The 16917-nt window shown below is 42.2% G+C and overlaps 1 protein-coding gene and 1 long non-coding RNA gene across 5 annotated transcripts in view; one reads left to right on the top strand and one right to left on the bottom strand.

Annotated features, from left to right (window-relative positions):
- Positions 1-1725: 1725 nt before the first annotated feature.
- Positions 1726-12689, bottom strand: LOC148410127 (uncharacterized). 2 transcript variants are annotated; one of them, XR_015868196.1, is made up of 4 exons: positions 12387-12689; positions 6142-6278; positions 2168-2278; positions 1726-2058 (listed from the first exon to the last, which is right to left on the bottom strand). It is a non-coding gene; the product is annotated as an uncharacterized LOC148410127 (long non-coding RNA). The 2 variants fall into 2 exon arrangements; XR_015868197.1 differs by lacking the exons at positions 1726-2058; positions 2168-2278 and adding exons at positions 5402-5557; positions 5661-5774.
- Positions 12690-13481: 792 nt separating this feature from the next.
- The window catches only part of LOC148410126 (actin-related protein 2/3 complex subunit 1A-A), a 57255-nt gene continuing 53819 nt past the window's right edge, over positions 13482-16917 (top strand). For 2 of the 3 annotated variants that reach the window (XR_015868194.1, XM_088437207.1), the window contains exons 1-2: positions 13482-14294; positions 14807-14906. Coding sequence is in view for 2 of the 3 variants with exons in the window: in XM_088437207.1 (XP_088293333.1) it covers positions 14843-14906 (64 nt within the window). In the remaining variant the exon portion in view is untranslated. The remainder of the gene's footprint in view (positions 14295-14806; positions 14907-16917) is intronic. The other variant, XM_088437208.1, reaches the window with a different exon arrangement.

Genomic DNA, 16917 nt, shown 5'->3' with positions numbered 1-16917 from the left:
AGCTTGCTCAATAAACGCCAGGCTTCAACTGATACAGTTCAAAGTTGTACGTTGTCTGTATTATTCTAAAACCAGATTGAATAGACTTTCCCCCTTAATCTCATCAATTTGTGATAAATGTAAAAGGTATGAAGGTACATTAGGGCATTTGTTTTTTTTCTGTCCCTCGCTCAAAGTGTTTTGGTCTGAGATTTTTCAACTATACAGTGCCATTTACAAGCAAGCTATAACACCTGATGTCCTGACTGTGATATTTGGCTGTTCAATTCATACTTTGTCATGTACACAATCGGTTCAGCAAGCCATAATGTTCGGTATGATTGTTGCCAAGAGGGTAATATTGAGAGAATGGAAATCTGCCATGTCTCCTAATTTTTATAAATGGTTAAATGATATGACAGCATGTTTATATCTTGGAAGAGATCCAGTATAGTATACATGAGTCTCACAGTAAATTTACAGAAATATGGGAACCCTTTATCAACCACCTCAGGCAGAGCGGAACTCGACCTGCAACAAGGGATTAATCTGTGGACTCTGTCTCAATCTGGGCTGACATCTTGATTTTTTTTTTTTTCCTTTTGTTCTTTTTATGGAGTTTGCGTTAAGCGCATCGAACTTTATACATTATCTGTATACGTATTTGTACTGGCAGTGTTCTTTTTGTTTTTGTGTGTGTGTGTGTGTGTGTTGTTAAATTGAAAACTTGAAAAAAAAAAGTGTTTGTTTAATTTTGGACACGTTTTATTCTTAATAATCATTAATAAACTCAATATTCATCTATAGCTCCAATATTGCTTAATATAAGGAGACCAAAATCACTGCGCACATCATTGACACTCTCACGATCATACTACAACTGTCGTTTTTCAAATAAATTGATTGTTAAATTTTCGTGATTTTATTGTAAATGCTTGTTAATCATTAACACCCTCATAATGAATCACTGACTGCCCTTGTTGAGTTGGGGTCAACACTCCAAAATCACTACAAGCATCAATGAAGCTCCCCCAGTCATTCTGTTGAGTTTATTAATTTATTATTAATGATAAGAATAAAACTTGTCCAAAATTAAACAAACGCTTTTTCATCCAAAAGCACTGTAGCAATATGATCATCTTTATGTCTTTGATGTGTTCGTTGATTTCATAGTCACAAATTGTGGCGTTACTGTTTTTTTCCCTCTCCATCTAGTAATTTGCAGACGGTCCCTGCGCACTGGCCAAGCCCCAATGGCGTCTTTTCAGCGAAACATACGGTTTAAATATTTTACAAATGTCTTTTTTTGCCATTGTAGCTCATAGTCCATGTTATGATGGACTATAAATCCGAACCTGCCAATATCTTGCCAACTTGAGTACACAACCATGCAATAGTTTCTGGTGAGCACGCAATAGTTTCTGGTGAGCACGTGATACTATCTGGTGAGCACGCGATACTATCTGGGTTTTTTTTTTGTTTTCGTTAAGGGGCTCCGTAGTACCCTAGGGCCAATGCTTTAAAATCCTTAGTAGCATCAAAAAATCTTTAAGAAAAAAAGACGCAACAATAAATCTGATTTAATTTTTATTATTGTTAATTAATTAAAACGGAATAGACATTACAAAAAATCGAAATAGAAATGTTTCACTTGGTGTACTGAACTATGTAACCACTATAACTATATAACAAATACAGCTAATAGTCTTATTCACAAGAGTCAAATGTGTTCATTGTGTTCTTTGCTGAATTCCTGCAAGACAAATAATGTTGTGTCTGAGCTGAAGTCCAAACAACGTTTCATATTGATCATTAATCTTAAATGTGTTGTTACGTTGTAACACCTTGGACCACCACAGACCAGACACAGATGAGTACAAAGCTCAATCTAAGGGTTTTATTAAACAAAGGGAGCACGCAACGCGTGAGAGGGAATAACATAAACTGGGCAAAGTGGCAACTTAAATATCTTGAAATGAACACGCCTGTCAAAGTCCAAATTAAAGAAACACCTATGTAGTAGATGGCTTGACGCCGGTAGTCCGACAAGGGGGGAAGGCAGCCACCTGGAGGAAGCCGCTGAAACGGAAAGTAACAAACAAAAATAGATATGAGCAAAAACACACAAAGTAGCAACAGAAATACCCACACCAGATGCAATAACATACAAGGGAACCAGACAGATTACCAGTATACTCCGACGGCTTCCTCCATCTCCAGTAGCGTTTAAATAACCCTGTGATTGCTGATGGCAGTCAGGTGCGCGGCTGGTGGCTCTACCTTCCCGTCAGGGACACAGCTGCTCTAGAAGAGAGATAGTGAGGTGCAGAAGCAAGAATGTAACAGTACCCCCCCTTAACGAACGCCCCCAGGCGGTCCACCCGGCCGATCGGGATGGGACGCGTGGAAAGCGCGGACTAGCGATGGGTCGAGGATCCAGGAGCAGGGAACCCAGGAACGCTTCTCCAGGCCATACCCCTCCCAGTCTATAAGATACTGCACCCCTCTCCCTCTCCGCCTCAAGTCCAAGATCTTCTTGACAGAATAAACGGGGTCGCCATCGACCAAGCGCGGAGGAGGTGGAGGCACCGGGCACAGCGGGCTGGATGCGACTGGCTTAAGCAGGGACACGTGGAAAACTGGGTGGATCTTCATGGATGCAGATAAGGACAGTCTTACGGCCGTGGGGTTGATTATTGACTCAATTTTGTAAGGTCCAACATATTTCGGATTCAATTTCTTGTCCGGTCCAGCGGAGTGGAGATCCCTTGAGGAGAGCCACACTTCTTGCCCGGGGTGATAGATCGGGGCTGCCGATCTCCGGCGGTCGGCCAATCGTCGATTCCTCTCCACCGTCCTTGCCAGGGCCGCTCGGGTGTCGCGACACACCTGACAGGACCTCGTCAGATGCACTTAGATCGATGGCACAGAGACTTCCTTTTCCTGAGATGGGAAGATAGGAGGTTGGTAGCCATAGACAGCATGGAAGGGTGACTTGCCTGTTGCCGCTGAGATATGAGAATTATGGACATATTCCACCCATGGGAGGTGTGTTGCCCAGGATGAAGGGTGTTGCTGACACACACAACTGAGGGCTACCTCTAGGGCCTGGTTTGTTCTTTCAGACTGTCCATTGGTTTGCGGGTGGTAGGCAGACGACAGGCTTACTCGCCTTGCCGAATGCTCTCCAGACACAAATTGGAGGCCCCTGTCTGACACCATATCAGTGGGTATACCGTGGATCCGGAACACCTGCTGGACCACTATGCGTGCGGTCTCAAAGGCTGAAGGCTACCTTGGGGCCATCTTTGAAAAAAGATCCACAATGGTCAGGATTGCTGTCTTGCCATGTGAGGTGGGGAGCCCCGTTACAAAGTCCAATGCGATGTGGGACCTGGGTCGAGCAGGCACCGGCAACGGATTCAGCAAGCCTGCTGGGGGTTGGCGAGACGGTTTACCACGGGCGCAGACAGGACAAGCAGTGACATAGTCAATGGTGTTTTTGCGCCACCCCGGCCCCCAGAATCTTTGGCTTACGGGGTATATAATTCTGGTGATTCCCGGGTGGCACACTAGTTTCGAGTCATGGGCCCACTGTAGGACAAGTGGCTGGAGGTCGGCAGCCACAAACAACTTGCCTTCCGGACAGTCCCATGGAACTTGCAATTGTCCTGCTGCTCTATCCACGCGTTCCTCAAGCTGCCACCGGAGGGCCCCAATTGGCTCAGCCACCCGGTCTGACGTCTGGTCCTCATAGATTCTCGAAAGGGCGTCGGGTCCATTCTTGGACCCTGGTTGGAAAGTGATCACATACTGGAAGCAGGTCAAGAAGAGACCCCACCTAGCCTGTCACATGTTCAGGAGTCTGGCTTTCCAGATGTAAAAAAGGTTCTTGTGGTCCGTATAGACAGTAAATACATGTCTGGTGCCCTCCAACCAATGCCTCCACTCCTCAAGCACCGTAATGATGGCCAACAGCTCCCGATCACCCACGTCATAATTCTGTTCTGCTGGGCTGAGGCGGCAGGAGAAGAAAGAGCAGGGGTGCAGTCTCACATCAACTGTTGAGCGCTGGGACAGCACCACCCCCAATAAGGTTTCCGACGCCTCAACCTCAACAAAAAACGGTACATTTGGATTAGGGTGCATCCACACTGGGGCCCACGTGAATCAGGTCTTCAATTCTTGGAAAGCGCGCGCCGCCTCTGAGTTCCACACAAATGGTATCTTTGATGAGGTTAGTTTAGTCAGAGTTTCTGAGACCGCGCTATAATTGCGAATAAAGTGCTCGTAGAAGTTGGCGAATCCCAGAAAGTAGTTGTTTTCTGGATGTTGGAGTCAGTCATTCGACCACAGCCTGGATCTTGGCTGGATCAGCACGCAATTTGCAGTCTTACACTTGTCCCCTTCCCGGATTCTCACCAAGTGTCACGCGTTGCGGAGGTCAAGTTTCGAGAAGATGTGAGCTGAGTGGAGAGCCGAAAATGCGGAGTCCAATAGAGGCAGGGGGTACTTGTTTTTTACGGTAATTTCGTTCAACCTTCGAGATGCGTCCACACACGGACGAAGGGTCTTATCCCTTTTATCAAAAAAAAGAACCCAGCCCCAAACGGCGACGATGAAGGACGAATCAGCCCCGCCGCGAGAGAGGAAGAGATATATTCGCGCAAGGCCTCTTGCTCCGGTTGGGAAACCTTGTATAGGTGCGTTGGTGGATATGAGGAACCCGAAAGTAAGTCTATCGCGCAGTCATACGGCCGGTGTGGGGGTAGTGATAACGCTCTCTCTTTACTGAAAACTTCTCTCAGATCATGATAACAAACGGGGACCCGTTCTAAATTTATCTCCTTCAGGGCAGGCAATATTACAGGGGGACACGAAAATTCTGCCGCTCCAAGACTGTTTGCATGGCAGAATGTGCTCCAATTTACGAGCGCGGGAACTGTCCAGTCTATATCCGGGTTATGTAATTTTAACCAAGGAAGGCCCAGCACTACCTGTGTGCAGCGTGTGGGCATGACGCAACATCGAATCTCTTCTTTATGGTTTCCAGAAAGAAGTAACGGGATAGTACATGTCTGGTGCGTTACCGTTGCTAAGGGGCGCCCGTTGAGATCATTAACACATTTCGGTTTGTCCAATTTTACTAATGGGCACCCGATTAAGCCCACTATGGAATAATCAATAAAATTATCATCCGCCCCGGAGTCCACAAGGGTCTCGACAACCACTCTATGCCCACCATAAAAAACTTTGCCCCTGAGTTGCAGTGTTTTTCTAGTCGAACCACTCTGCGTCGAATTGCAGCGCCCCACCGCTGGGTGGTACTCACGCATCTCTCCCTGTGGCTGCTGTCTGAGGGGAGCGGTTGGCTGAGTCCCATACCTGTCGTGTCTGGCAGGCGGCTATCTGGTGCCCCGGAAGTCCACAATATAGGCACAGTCTCAAACGCATGCATCTGTCTCTCACAGCGGGGGTCAGGCGAACGCCGCCCAGCTGCATGGGTTCGCCGCTCCCAGGGAAGGCTTGATCTGTGACTGCTGGGCTTTGCTCTGTTACCTCGTCCTCTCACTGCCACCTGGTGGACAAACGATCAAGTCCTCTAACGAGGAGGTCTCGTCCCTCGCCGCAAGTTCGTCCTTGACGTTTGGATTCAGGCCCCGACGAAAAATGCCACTCACCGCTGCCTCATCGTAGCTCCTCTCCGCCGCCAGAATGCGGAACCAAATAAAGTACTTCGCCACGCGGAGTTTATCTTGCTTCGTGTCGAGCAGCCGATCCCCCGCTTCTGGCTGCTTTAAAAACCACATCGCAAACGTATGGACGGAGTATGGTATGGACTTTCAGTCCACTTTCTTTTTAATCGCGAGAGGAGAGGGGAGGGGAGGGGGGCAAGCTTGCTGTGCACTTCACAGTAGATCCGCAAAAAAGAGCATTGCTGAGAAATTTCACTTTTCTGGGATGTGACAGAGCCAATATTTTCACGGACAGCACCTTTATTCTTTGCGACAATACTTGCCTGCCAAAAAAATTAAAATTTCAATGTCGCAATCGAGTGGCCGAGACCATGCTAAATATTGTGCTGACAATGCTGCGCTATCGTTAGCTTAGCACAGTAACTACGATTCAACAGTTGTTAAGTGAAGCAAACACTGCACATACCAATCATCCCAAGTTTTCACTTCCGCCTTTCGACAAGCCAGGTGAGGGCTCTTGCTTGGCTCTGTTTCGTATTGAAAGCTCAGCTGGCCGTGTTGTATCGCTCCCGGTGACCGCAAAGCGGCCGCCATGATTCATTCCTGGAAAAGTAAATAAAAATAACTTCACTCGAAAGGCGCTTCTCGTGACCGCGCGCGGCCATTTGCGTCGCTCCATTCGCGTTCATCGTGTCGCCCGACGTGCCTTCTCGCCCAGTCACGCGAACTCCATTGACTACTGTTAAGAAGTTTCTGATTATACTTAACGATTTCGTGTTTATATTGTTTGTTATTACTATTTACGTCTGGACATGTGTGAAGGGAATCATATATTAGGTTGTTATCATTATGTTCTTAGTTCATTGTTACCCATTTATGCAATCCTAGTTCATCTTGACCCTGTCCTTAGATAGAACTGTTGACGCACGAAAGTGTGAGCCGGGACCTTGGCCCAGCTGCCGGTGGCGCCCGGCTGGCTCTTTTGTTGTGTCTTGTAATCTGCTATGCTTCTATTCAATAAAAGCCGGGGGGAACGGCTGGGCAAGTGGAAAACTGGCGTTGGAAGACCCACGAGTTACATTTGCTCAAGCTTTTTTCCCTGCGCCGGCGTAGAAAAGTCAATCTTGGCTGGTCTGAGTTACTCTTTTTGCTGTTTAAGCAGCTAGGCTTGTCCTAGTCTTCTTTTCTGAGATTTCTCTGACAACATGTTACTCCTGTGGTCATGTGATCTTCGTAGCAACCGCCTAGCAACCAATCACAAGTTGTGTTTCATTCCTCCAGTACCAATCAGGACTCTGTTTACACTATCATAGGTTGTTTTGCTCTTTCACCGGTCAGTCGGCAGGTATCGTTGTAACGGACAGTCATTTTTTCTGCTTTCAATCATTCTGTGGATTATCTCATTCCTTTCTTTATTATTCCGTGCGTCCATGAGAATAGACCACACACAACAATCACACATAGAACACACACAGAACACACGAACACATACAAACACACACACACCAACCCAGATAAATAAATAGAACATTATATACAAATAAAGAGTGGCATGAGAGTGTGCATCATTTATGTTCTGGCCGGACAACCTGATAAGATTGAGGATCCTCTGAATCAGTCAAATACAGTCCTTTCAAGGAGGTCACAAGTTTGGGCGCTATTCCGACACCTCCATTACAACTACAATACAAAACGCTCCGCTTGTTCGCCTCGTTCGCGTTCGGTGCACCCGCACCATTAAACTAAATCATCTCCAAAAAATTATTTCGTGTGCAGCCCATGCGGCCCGGTACCAGTTGATCCACGGACTGGTACCGGTCCGCGGACCGGGGGTTGGGGACCACTGCATTAGTAGACTCATTATGAATGCCACTTAGGACCGATCATTCCAGTACGTAAGCGGCTGTTGGTCGAACACCAGAGTGCATTGGTGAATAAACTGGCGGCTTCAAATTTGCAGTGGTGTTTTATCAGACTGGGAGGCAGAATTATTCAAATTTTCGTCAAGGTCAGCAAACTAATGGGTTGGAGGCGAGGCTTCAAAATATGTGTTTCATCTTTACTACGCCACATGTGACAAAAACCTTAATGATTCCGTTGTACAAGCTAAAAAAAATCTGAACCTTTACAGATACATGAACACTCATGCTCTTAAAACATCTGTTCAATAATTTTTTGCGTTAAATATAGAGCCCTCTAGTGGCGAAGAAAAATGTCAGTCTGATGTCTCGCCAAAACAAACAAAGTTGCTGTATTTGGACCCGGATGGTCTTACCTTTTCGAAATTTCATATATTGGTGATCCATAGATGGGTGTCCATTACGCAACAAACCTATCAACGTAATTTTTTGCCGTAGTGCGAGCGCTCCCTAGTGGCACCCAAAAATATAGCGTTTTTTTAAACGTTTTTATGTGCTTTGCTCAATTGTCGTTCTGAAGATTTATCGGACCAGTAAAAGCTGCTATAATTTGACCCAGATAATCTGATTTTCTCACAATTTTACACATTGGATTAGAGTCCATTCCTGATGATATCGACAAACATATATTCCAATGTAGTGTGTCAGCAAAAACTGTCTTTAGTTGAAACATTACTGTGGCGGTTGGCAAAGAAATACCGTGCATTCGCCGGAAGAGGGCAATGTTGTATTGAAACATAACCTAATTTTGTTCTGTTCGATTTCTATATTTTGTATTTCGGTTGAAATGGCTACATATTATTTCTAAATCCACCGGAGCAATAGTGTTAATTTATGGATGATTTTCAATCCGTCAGATAGCAGAGTTTATTTAGGGTCGCGAAAGGGGCTTCCGGGAAAATCATTAACGCTGCTGTCATCAAGTCAGACGCGACGGCACGCGCATATTCATTGAAGACGTAAAATGTTTCCAGCTTTGTCTATCTTTAGCGGCCCGAAGTGGTATGTATGATGTTTAAATACATATTATGTTGTCCGTAGCTGACATCTCTTTGTATGTGTCAGTTCTACGGTGTGAACTGTTGCAAACAAGTGCACTCAGTAAAACATCAGTACGAAGAACCTTGGTGTCTCTCCCCTTTTTCTGTACAAAGCCGGCATAATTACAGTCAATCCTGTTTGCTTTGACTTACAGCTATGAAACCTTTTGGGCATATGGAGGACTGTAATACCTACAAAAAGACCATCCATGTGCTAGGATGTACAGATATATGATTATGAATTATTTTAATGTGCAACTTCGCCCCGTTCTTGTACATTGGCTGGTCTAAAACTCGTACCTTCTTTTCATAAAAGATTCATCCGATTAACATCTACGTTGGCATGGACCATTATGAGACTTAGTGGCACAAATATCCCAAAACTCATGAAGATCCCATGACATGTAAGATGTGGGCGGAGCTTCAAATTATGTTGAATATTTCCTTCGCCAAGAGTGACAAAACCCTGAATAACTCAGCTGTAACAGCTTCAAACCATCTGAAACTTTGCAGGGACTTTAAAAGTCGTGCCCTTGATTTGTGATAAGCTTCCAAATCATTTACAGCGCCACCTGGTGGTGGACACAAACCTTATTTTCTACACTTTCATGTACTGTGCAATGCCTGTTTGAGTAAATTAACTGAAAGATGGTCAGAAAAGCTTTGAAACATGGGAAAATGAAGGTTCTGAACTTTCACTTTTCAATATAGGGTGTGGCCTGTATGCCAACTCAAAGTCCGATGTCTCGCCAAAACGGTTGAAGATGCTTTAATTGGACTGAGATTATCTGATCTTTTCAAAACTTCATATATGGGATGGGAGTCCAACGTGAAACACACCTACAATCCTATTTTAAATCGCAGTGCGAGCGCCACTTCGTGGCAGCAAATATATAGCAATTCCTTAACGTTTTTATGTACTCTGCTCACCCTCTTGAAGTGATATCGCTTAAATGTTATCTGAAAAGCCATTAGACACACCTATTGCCCTCCACCAAATAGGATGACGTTTCAATAATGGGCATGGAAGATACAGCAGTGCAAAGTCACACAACTGAAACAATTAAAGCTGGTGTAACTCAGCCCAAATAATACCACATTCTCTAAATTTCACAATTTCACATAATCCTAACTCTGTATGGAAGTCATCTACAACTTCATTTTTCACTGTAGTGCTAACACCGCCAATGTGGCACAAAATAATCCAACATAATTTTTTCATTTTTTATATCCTTTATCCCTTAATAGCTACTTGCAGCTCTAGTTATTAATTATTTATCTCTGAAATGAATCGGGTTTTTTAGCACCTAAACATGTACAAAGTTACCAAAATTTTCACACTCGTCAGGCCTGTTGTAAAATTAGATATTATGGTGTTTTCATGCATACAATATAAACAATTGATTATTAGCGCCATCTAGAGTCAAACATCTCTACTGGGTCATGGGCCGTCTCACCAAGAGCTATGAAAGATTTTTAGGCATTCGTAGAACCTCAAGACCTACAAAGAAGTTATGAGCGCCATATGCTAGGATGTACAGAACCAGAGTAATGAATTTTGTAGTATGCCTTTTTGGACCGTTTTGGATGTTTGCAGGTACCAAATTCTGCTTAATATCACTTAAATGGTTGATCTGACCCACTTCAAATTTGGCATGCTCTATTATCAGGCATAAGGCTACATATGGGCAAAATTTCATGAATATTGGCCAACATATATGAGAAGGGGCGGGGCTTTAAAATAAGTGTTTAAAATTTCCTTCGCCATGAGCAACAAAAACCTTAAATAACTACAATGTGCAAGCTTGCAGCTCTAGTTTATTTATTGCTATTCATTTATTGCTAGATTATGGAATGTAGCCTGCTGCTCGGGAAGTGAACAGAATAACAATTTCATTGTGTTGTACAACTATACTATACATATGACAATAAATCTCTTGAATCTTGAAAATGATGACGACTGTCATATGTAAGTTCATTCTATTGTTTTAATAAATTTTACTGTGACATTTGCTAATACCCGTTGTTAGTGTTCAAACCTTAAATTTTGTCCTTTTTGCTGCACGATTTTTGGGACTCCTAACTTTTCTGTTAGGACCCATAGTTTTTTAGTACAGTGGACCCCCGTGTTACAGCGTCCCTGGCTTTTTCATGTTGCGATGTGGAATAATGAGTTTTGTTCTTCCTTTTTTGATGGTATTTTCCTGGTTTTGTGAAAAAAAACCAACAACAACTGTATTGACCCTAGGGAGTTGGCTGCATTTGTGTTGTTTTTCCTCCATCTGCAGGCGTTTTTAGGTAATTGTACTTATTTTCAGTTGACGTCAATGCATTCATTCAATGTGTCACTACAGTGCTGCTCTGCTATTGGTTGGTGTCTCCTTACGGAGATGGTAGTCTGCTATGTGTAGGCCTCACTCGTTTCAAAATGGCGGAACTGTAAAGCTTTGTTCTATCGTGAGTGGTTACAACCCCATATTTATTGTGCATTTTACTGCTTAATTCAAACTTGAAAGGGTTAGCGATGGATTCCAAGATGTTAAAAAGAGAAGTAAGAAGATGATTTATATGGACACGAAGCTGGAGATTATCAAGAAATCCAAAGCTAGCCTAGCTGTTGCACTGGATATCTTTGCAGCAGTTTTATACGTGTTGCAATCACATTTCCAAATATAGTCAACTACTTAGCATTTTTCACCGAAGAATACACAGCCGAAGATCTTTAATCCTACAAAGGTTTGGAGGCTTACAACCAGATGGAGTGTGGATGGGTGAGGGAGACAATACAAGTTACTATTAAAATGTCAACATTGCATTACAAACTTTATTAGTTGCTTGCAATCAGTTCTTTTCCTACCTGAAATAAAACGAGAGGAACAAATTCGGATGTTGTCCGGATTTTTTCTTCTCAAGTCCTGGTTGACCTTTGCCAACCACAGGCATCTCCTTTCCTCCGATAATTTCTGGCATTCCTCTCCATGATTTTTGATCACTTTTGGAAGCCTGTAATAGTCTAAATGTTTTTTCTCTGTCTGCCCGATTTGTGCAACCCGACATATGGCAATTATTTACCGTTTTTCCTAACAATATTGCAGATATACGTAGTGCCCATACTGTGTTATCGTATCAACTACCTCCGAGACGGCGGCTTCCGGGATTATGACGCGGCTGATGACGCGCCATGAAAACCCTCTATAGCACAGGTGTCAAACTCCAGTCTTCGAGGGCCGATATCCTACATGTTTTCAAACCTTTTCCCTCAAAAACACCTGATTCAAATGATTGGGATCATTTTGAAGCTCCTGCAGAGCTTGCTAATGAGCTAATCATTTGAATCAGGTGTGTTGGGGAAAGAAAACCGGAAAACATGCAGGATGCCGGCCCTCGAGGACTGGAGTTCGACACCTATGCTCTATAGTGAGGGATCACTGTACACATTTCAGTTTTGCTTAGACTTATGTTTCCCTTTTATTGACATTCCCTTTACCATCTTCTCAAGTTTTGTAATATAATCAAAATTGCAATGACCAAGTATCTTATGCCATGTTTGAATGTCATAGCTAACACACAACTTGTCTGCATCATCATCAATAGTGTTAAGATAATAAAGCCTTTGTACCGTTCTTTTGCATCAACCAGTCATCTCTATCTTTAAAGTGAATCTCTGCTCCGCTGGCAGTTGCAGCTTTAACTGAGAAGATGTTTTGTGGAAACGATGGGTTGTACAGTGCAGACTTCAGTGTTTTTTTCACCTTACGTCCTTCGCTGTCCAACAAGATTTCAGCGTCTCTTCTCATCTTCGCCAAGCCGCTCACCTTTGTTCCATCAGCTAGCTCGATCATGTGACTTTCAGGCTGAAGCTGTTGTCGATTGTCTTTAACTTCATTGCATCATTAATCATGTGATCTGTGGCACCCTTCTTGTTGCCTTTATGAGTATAACAATCACTCATTTTGACAAAACAAAATGACTCAGGCTCATCCTCTGTTTCCTCATCGACTTTTCTCAAATGGTCATGGCCTCGTTAACGACTGCGGCCTCTTCCTCGCTGTGTCGTGTCCCTTTTCCAACTGTCTCTTGACGTCTTTTGCTCAGGTTCTGGCCATGTGCCCCTTCTTGCCACAAGCATAGCACTCAATATTTGGCAGGTCCATCCTCTTCCCTTGTCCTCTTCCACGCGATTTCAGCCTCCCGTTTGTCCTCATCACGCTGTCTTCTTCAGCATCAGTGTGTCCATATTTTTTGGTGCTTTCATAAATTCAGTTTTATTTTAAACTCAGCGAATGTCAACACTTCATTTGTTTGCGTGATGTAAACGACAAATGGCTTAAATGTGTCGGGTAGCCCTTTTACTACCATTGCTATTTGAAGCCCATCACTAATGTACGGAGCCCCTAAAGGGACAAGGAAAAAAACAATATTACGAGAACTCACAATACTTTGCGAGCTCTCGGAATAGTATTGCGGGATCCCGCAATAAGTATTGCGAGCTCTTGCAATAAGTATTGCATACATACACACAAACACAAATACTGTACACACAAACACACTCATACACTCACAATGGATGTTGACATTTTTTAATTGTTTTGGGTAATATTCTTTTTCAAAATTGTTAAAAATAAAGATATTTCAAACGTGAAATCATTCTTGTGTGGTCCTAAGTATATTACTAAATATTATAAAAGTGATTATTCTCAACGAAAATGACAAAAATGGCATAAAAATGCACTGATTCTAATATGGGTCATTTTTGACCCACTTATGGAAGAGTGTAGGTCCAGTTACTCGTGCATCAAGGGTTAACATGGCTTTGCAAGAAACATTTTAACACTATTTTCAACACTAGCGTAGCCTACCCTTACTCGCAGCACTTACTATACTATTTTGGTAGCAATTTTTAATATGTATGTACAATTTTGATGTTTTTACCTGGGGTTCTAAATGCATTAGCTATTTAACATAGGCTTGGATTGCCCACCATATGGTGAATTTGCTTTACGAGCTCAACCGCGGAACGGATTAATCTCATAACACGGGGGCCCACTGTATTTTGAGTCCCGGGAACCAACACTTTTCAGAGGTAAAACGAGCTCTAAACAGTACATTGACACTTCTCGAAGCTTGGCATGTAACCTAGAGACATAATATTAAATAGACAGTAAAATGTAGGTAGGGGAAAAAAAAATCATTTCAAATTTTAAGTTTTATTCATTTGGGGCAGTTCAACTTTTGATAACCAGATCTGCCTCACAGTTCTGAAATTTGATGTTTCAAAACCCAATATTTCTTCTGACACTGAGAACACACGATATAGAAAATGGGCAGACGGAGGATGGATGGTTTGCTGTATTTACTCATTTCCAAGTAAAATTTAAATGGCATTTGAAGAACAAGAACCTGAAAGTCACTAATAAACTTGTTACACACAAAATGTTGAAATACAATAAGAGCTACATCACTAGTGGGAGTGTACATTTGAGATGCCAAATCAGCCCTCATTGTTGACACTCAGACACACCCACTCTTTTTTTTTTACTCCTTTAAAAACACAATCACTTCCTTGTATTACAACTGCACAGCTCCATTCGTGTCGACAGCTCAGAGTCCACAAATATACTGCAACTAACTACTGCAGTACTCTTCTGAACTGAACAAAGGTAAGTTGCTGCATTGTTTTGTCACTTCGACTCAGCTTTCAGTTTCTGTTACTTGTTCGATTTTGCTCAAAAAAAGAAAAATAAAGAAAAAACAACTGAGCAGTTCAGTCTGCCTAGAGCGTGTGAGAATTACTATTGTCTCTACCTGTTTGAAATTGATTACCCTTTTTATATGAACACTTTTGACTAACAAGACGAGTTTAAATGACACTTTTGTCTTTTGTCACCATGAGGTTGTATACTGAAGGTAGCAAAGGCAAAGTAAAATCCTATTTTCACAGTTTGCAAACACTCCTCAAAAGGTGTGTATTAATTCTTCAAAAAATTATTCACAACAGAAGGCAGGCAAGTGTGCCAAGAAAGCCCAAATGTCTGTGTGTACATCACAGTAAGTGATATCAAGCTCTGGTGCCTCATAAGAGTGCTAAAAGATAACTTATTTAAAAAAATTTCAAAAAAGTTGATGGATGTTGTTTTCACAACAATTGTCTCCCTGTGCTCCTCCCTGATAGCCACATTCCAGAAGCTTCTCCCAACTTTGTTCAGACATGTCACGCTATAGTTTTGGTCTGGAGCCACTTTCTTGCCACACCTGGAATAAAGACAGGACACGTAAGTGAAACAATGTTCACCACCTGTATCATAGTAACAACCAAGGTAAACCTTTATTGACATTATTAAAGTGGTCTTGCAAACTATATACAGAGCAGCATGCAGATGCATTTCTTTTCATCCTGTAATTGCATTAATGCTGCCTGTGGAACCACAAGGAATCTGAATACCAATCCAGCAAATGGACTAAAGAGGTTCTCTGATGCATAAGATTGTCTGCTGAGCACTGCTGAGAGCTTGGTTCCATCCTATTTATAATACTGTTTCTCATGGGTTACAGTGACAAAAGACTCATGTGTCACAAGTAACTGACTACATGACTCCCCTATACAACAATTTATTCCCTAGATTAGATGTGAAAATGGTGAAGTAATCAAAATTTGCTTGGCTCTTTGTTTGTTGTATGATACAGATCAGTGATTCTCAAAGTGGGTTCACGAACCCCCTGAGGTCCTTGGGCTGAATGAAGGGGGTTATATTAATTGATATGAATTTGTGACTAATTAATGAAGCAATCTAGTCAACCAGTTTATTACATTTTTAGGAATGTGATCATTTTGTATGTAATCATTTTGAATTTTGTCAATTAGACCCACAAAATTCCACATCATCATCAATGAGCTTGAGACTTGCGCAGCCAGGACCTCTTGTTTTTTGTGTTTTACTGCGTGTTTATGTTTCTATTTGCACTATCTCATTGTAAATGGTAAATGGACTTTCACTTATACGGCGCTTTTCAACCTTGGGTACTCAAAGCACTTTACACTAACCGACTTACCGACTGATGATGCAGCATCAGGAGCAACTGAGGGTTCAGTGCTCAAGGCCACAGCCTCTACCACCAAGCCATGCCGCCCCATTGTATAGCACTTTGGTTGAGGATGGTCTCTTTAAATGTGCTTTATAAATAAAATTTGACTTGATTTGCTATCCACTCAGCAATAGATGATTTTGTAAGACCACCCACTTTGTCTATTGAGGAAAAGACAAAAGAAAAGCTGTCCAAACAAATAGAATGCAAAGAGGACTACGTTCATCAATTTGGATTTATTGAAAACAGTATTGGATGACCAAAATGGCTTTTGAGACTTTGTTGGTTTTCCTTCCGTAAATGTTCGCACTTGTACTTGGAAAATGTGATTTCCTAAAGGGGGTCCCTGATTCCAAAATGTTTGAGAACCCCTGCTATAGATAATATGTATCTCATGTAAGATGGGTTTATTGATCATCATCCTTTTGGGTTGTCAAGTATGTGTACAACTTAAGTTTAGCATAGGGGTGTCAAGGTCATTTTAGCGTAGGGGCCACATGGAGGAAAATCTCTACTCAAGTGGGTCGGATATATAACTCAAAAACAATGTGTCACTTATATGTAGATTTTTGCTATGCGTGTCAACCTGGTCCCAATTCCCAACGAAAAGCAGTGGTCAAATGAAAATATGTTGATGGAAAATATACATATAAATGATAAAGGAAAATAACTTCCTTTTTGGTCCCCTTTATATCCCAATATAACATTTTTCTTTAAATTATATGAAATGAAATGAAGTTTTCTGTAGGTTATTTTTTCTTTTTTTCCAAATAAATAAATAAACACAATGAAATGCAAATATCCAATGGAAGGAAAACCAATCAGTGTGGTTGTACCACTTCTTTTCTAGGAGTTCATTGAAGCGCAAAGAAAATGAAACAAAATAAAATTATGTATCTCGCTTTGGACACTGGGTGACATCCAAATGATGACGTAAATGACAGAAGAAATTGAAAACTCATGAAAGAGATTTCAGGATGTTATGTTAAGTAGCAAAGCTCTGCGCGCTAACTACTCAGCTGTAAACAAAGTCAATGTAAAAAGAAATACAAGACACATTTTTGAAATAATACAATGTGGACCAAAGCTAAATCTCTGATCATGGCCCAGAATGCGACCCCCGTTCATTGTAACTCTTTGGGGTGATCGAAGGATTTTAAAGCATGAAGCTGGATTCAAAGTCTAACATAATCTGGTGTA

This window comes from Hippichthys cyanospilos, chromosome 16, assembly GCF_059441005.1.
Source record: "Hippichthys cyanospilos isolate Australia breed blue-spotted pipefish chromosome 16, RoL_Hcya_1.0, whole genome shotgun sequence".
Classification (NCBI taxonomy): Eukaryota; Metazoa; Chordata; class Actinopteri; order Syngnathiformes; family Syngnathidae; genus Hippichthys; species Hippichthys cyanospilos.
This window is presented reverse-complemented; position numbering and strand designations above follow the sequence as displayed.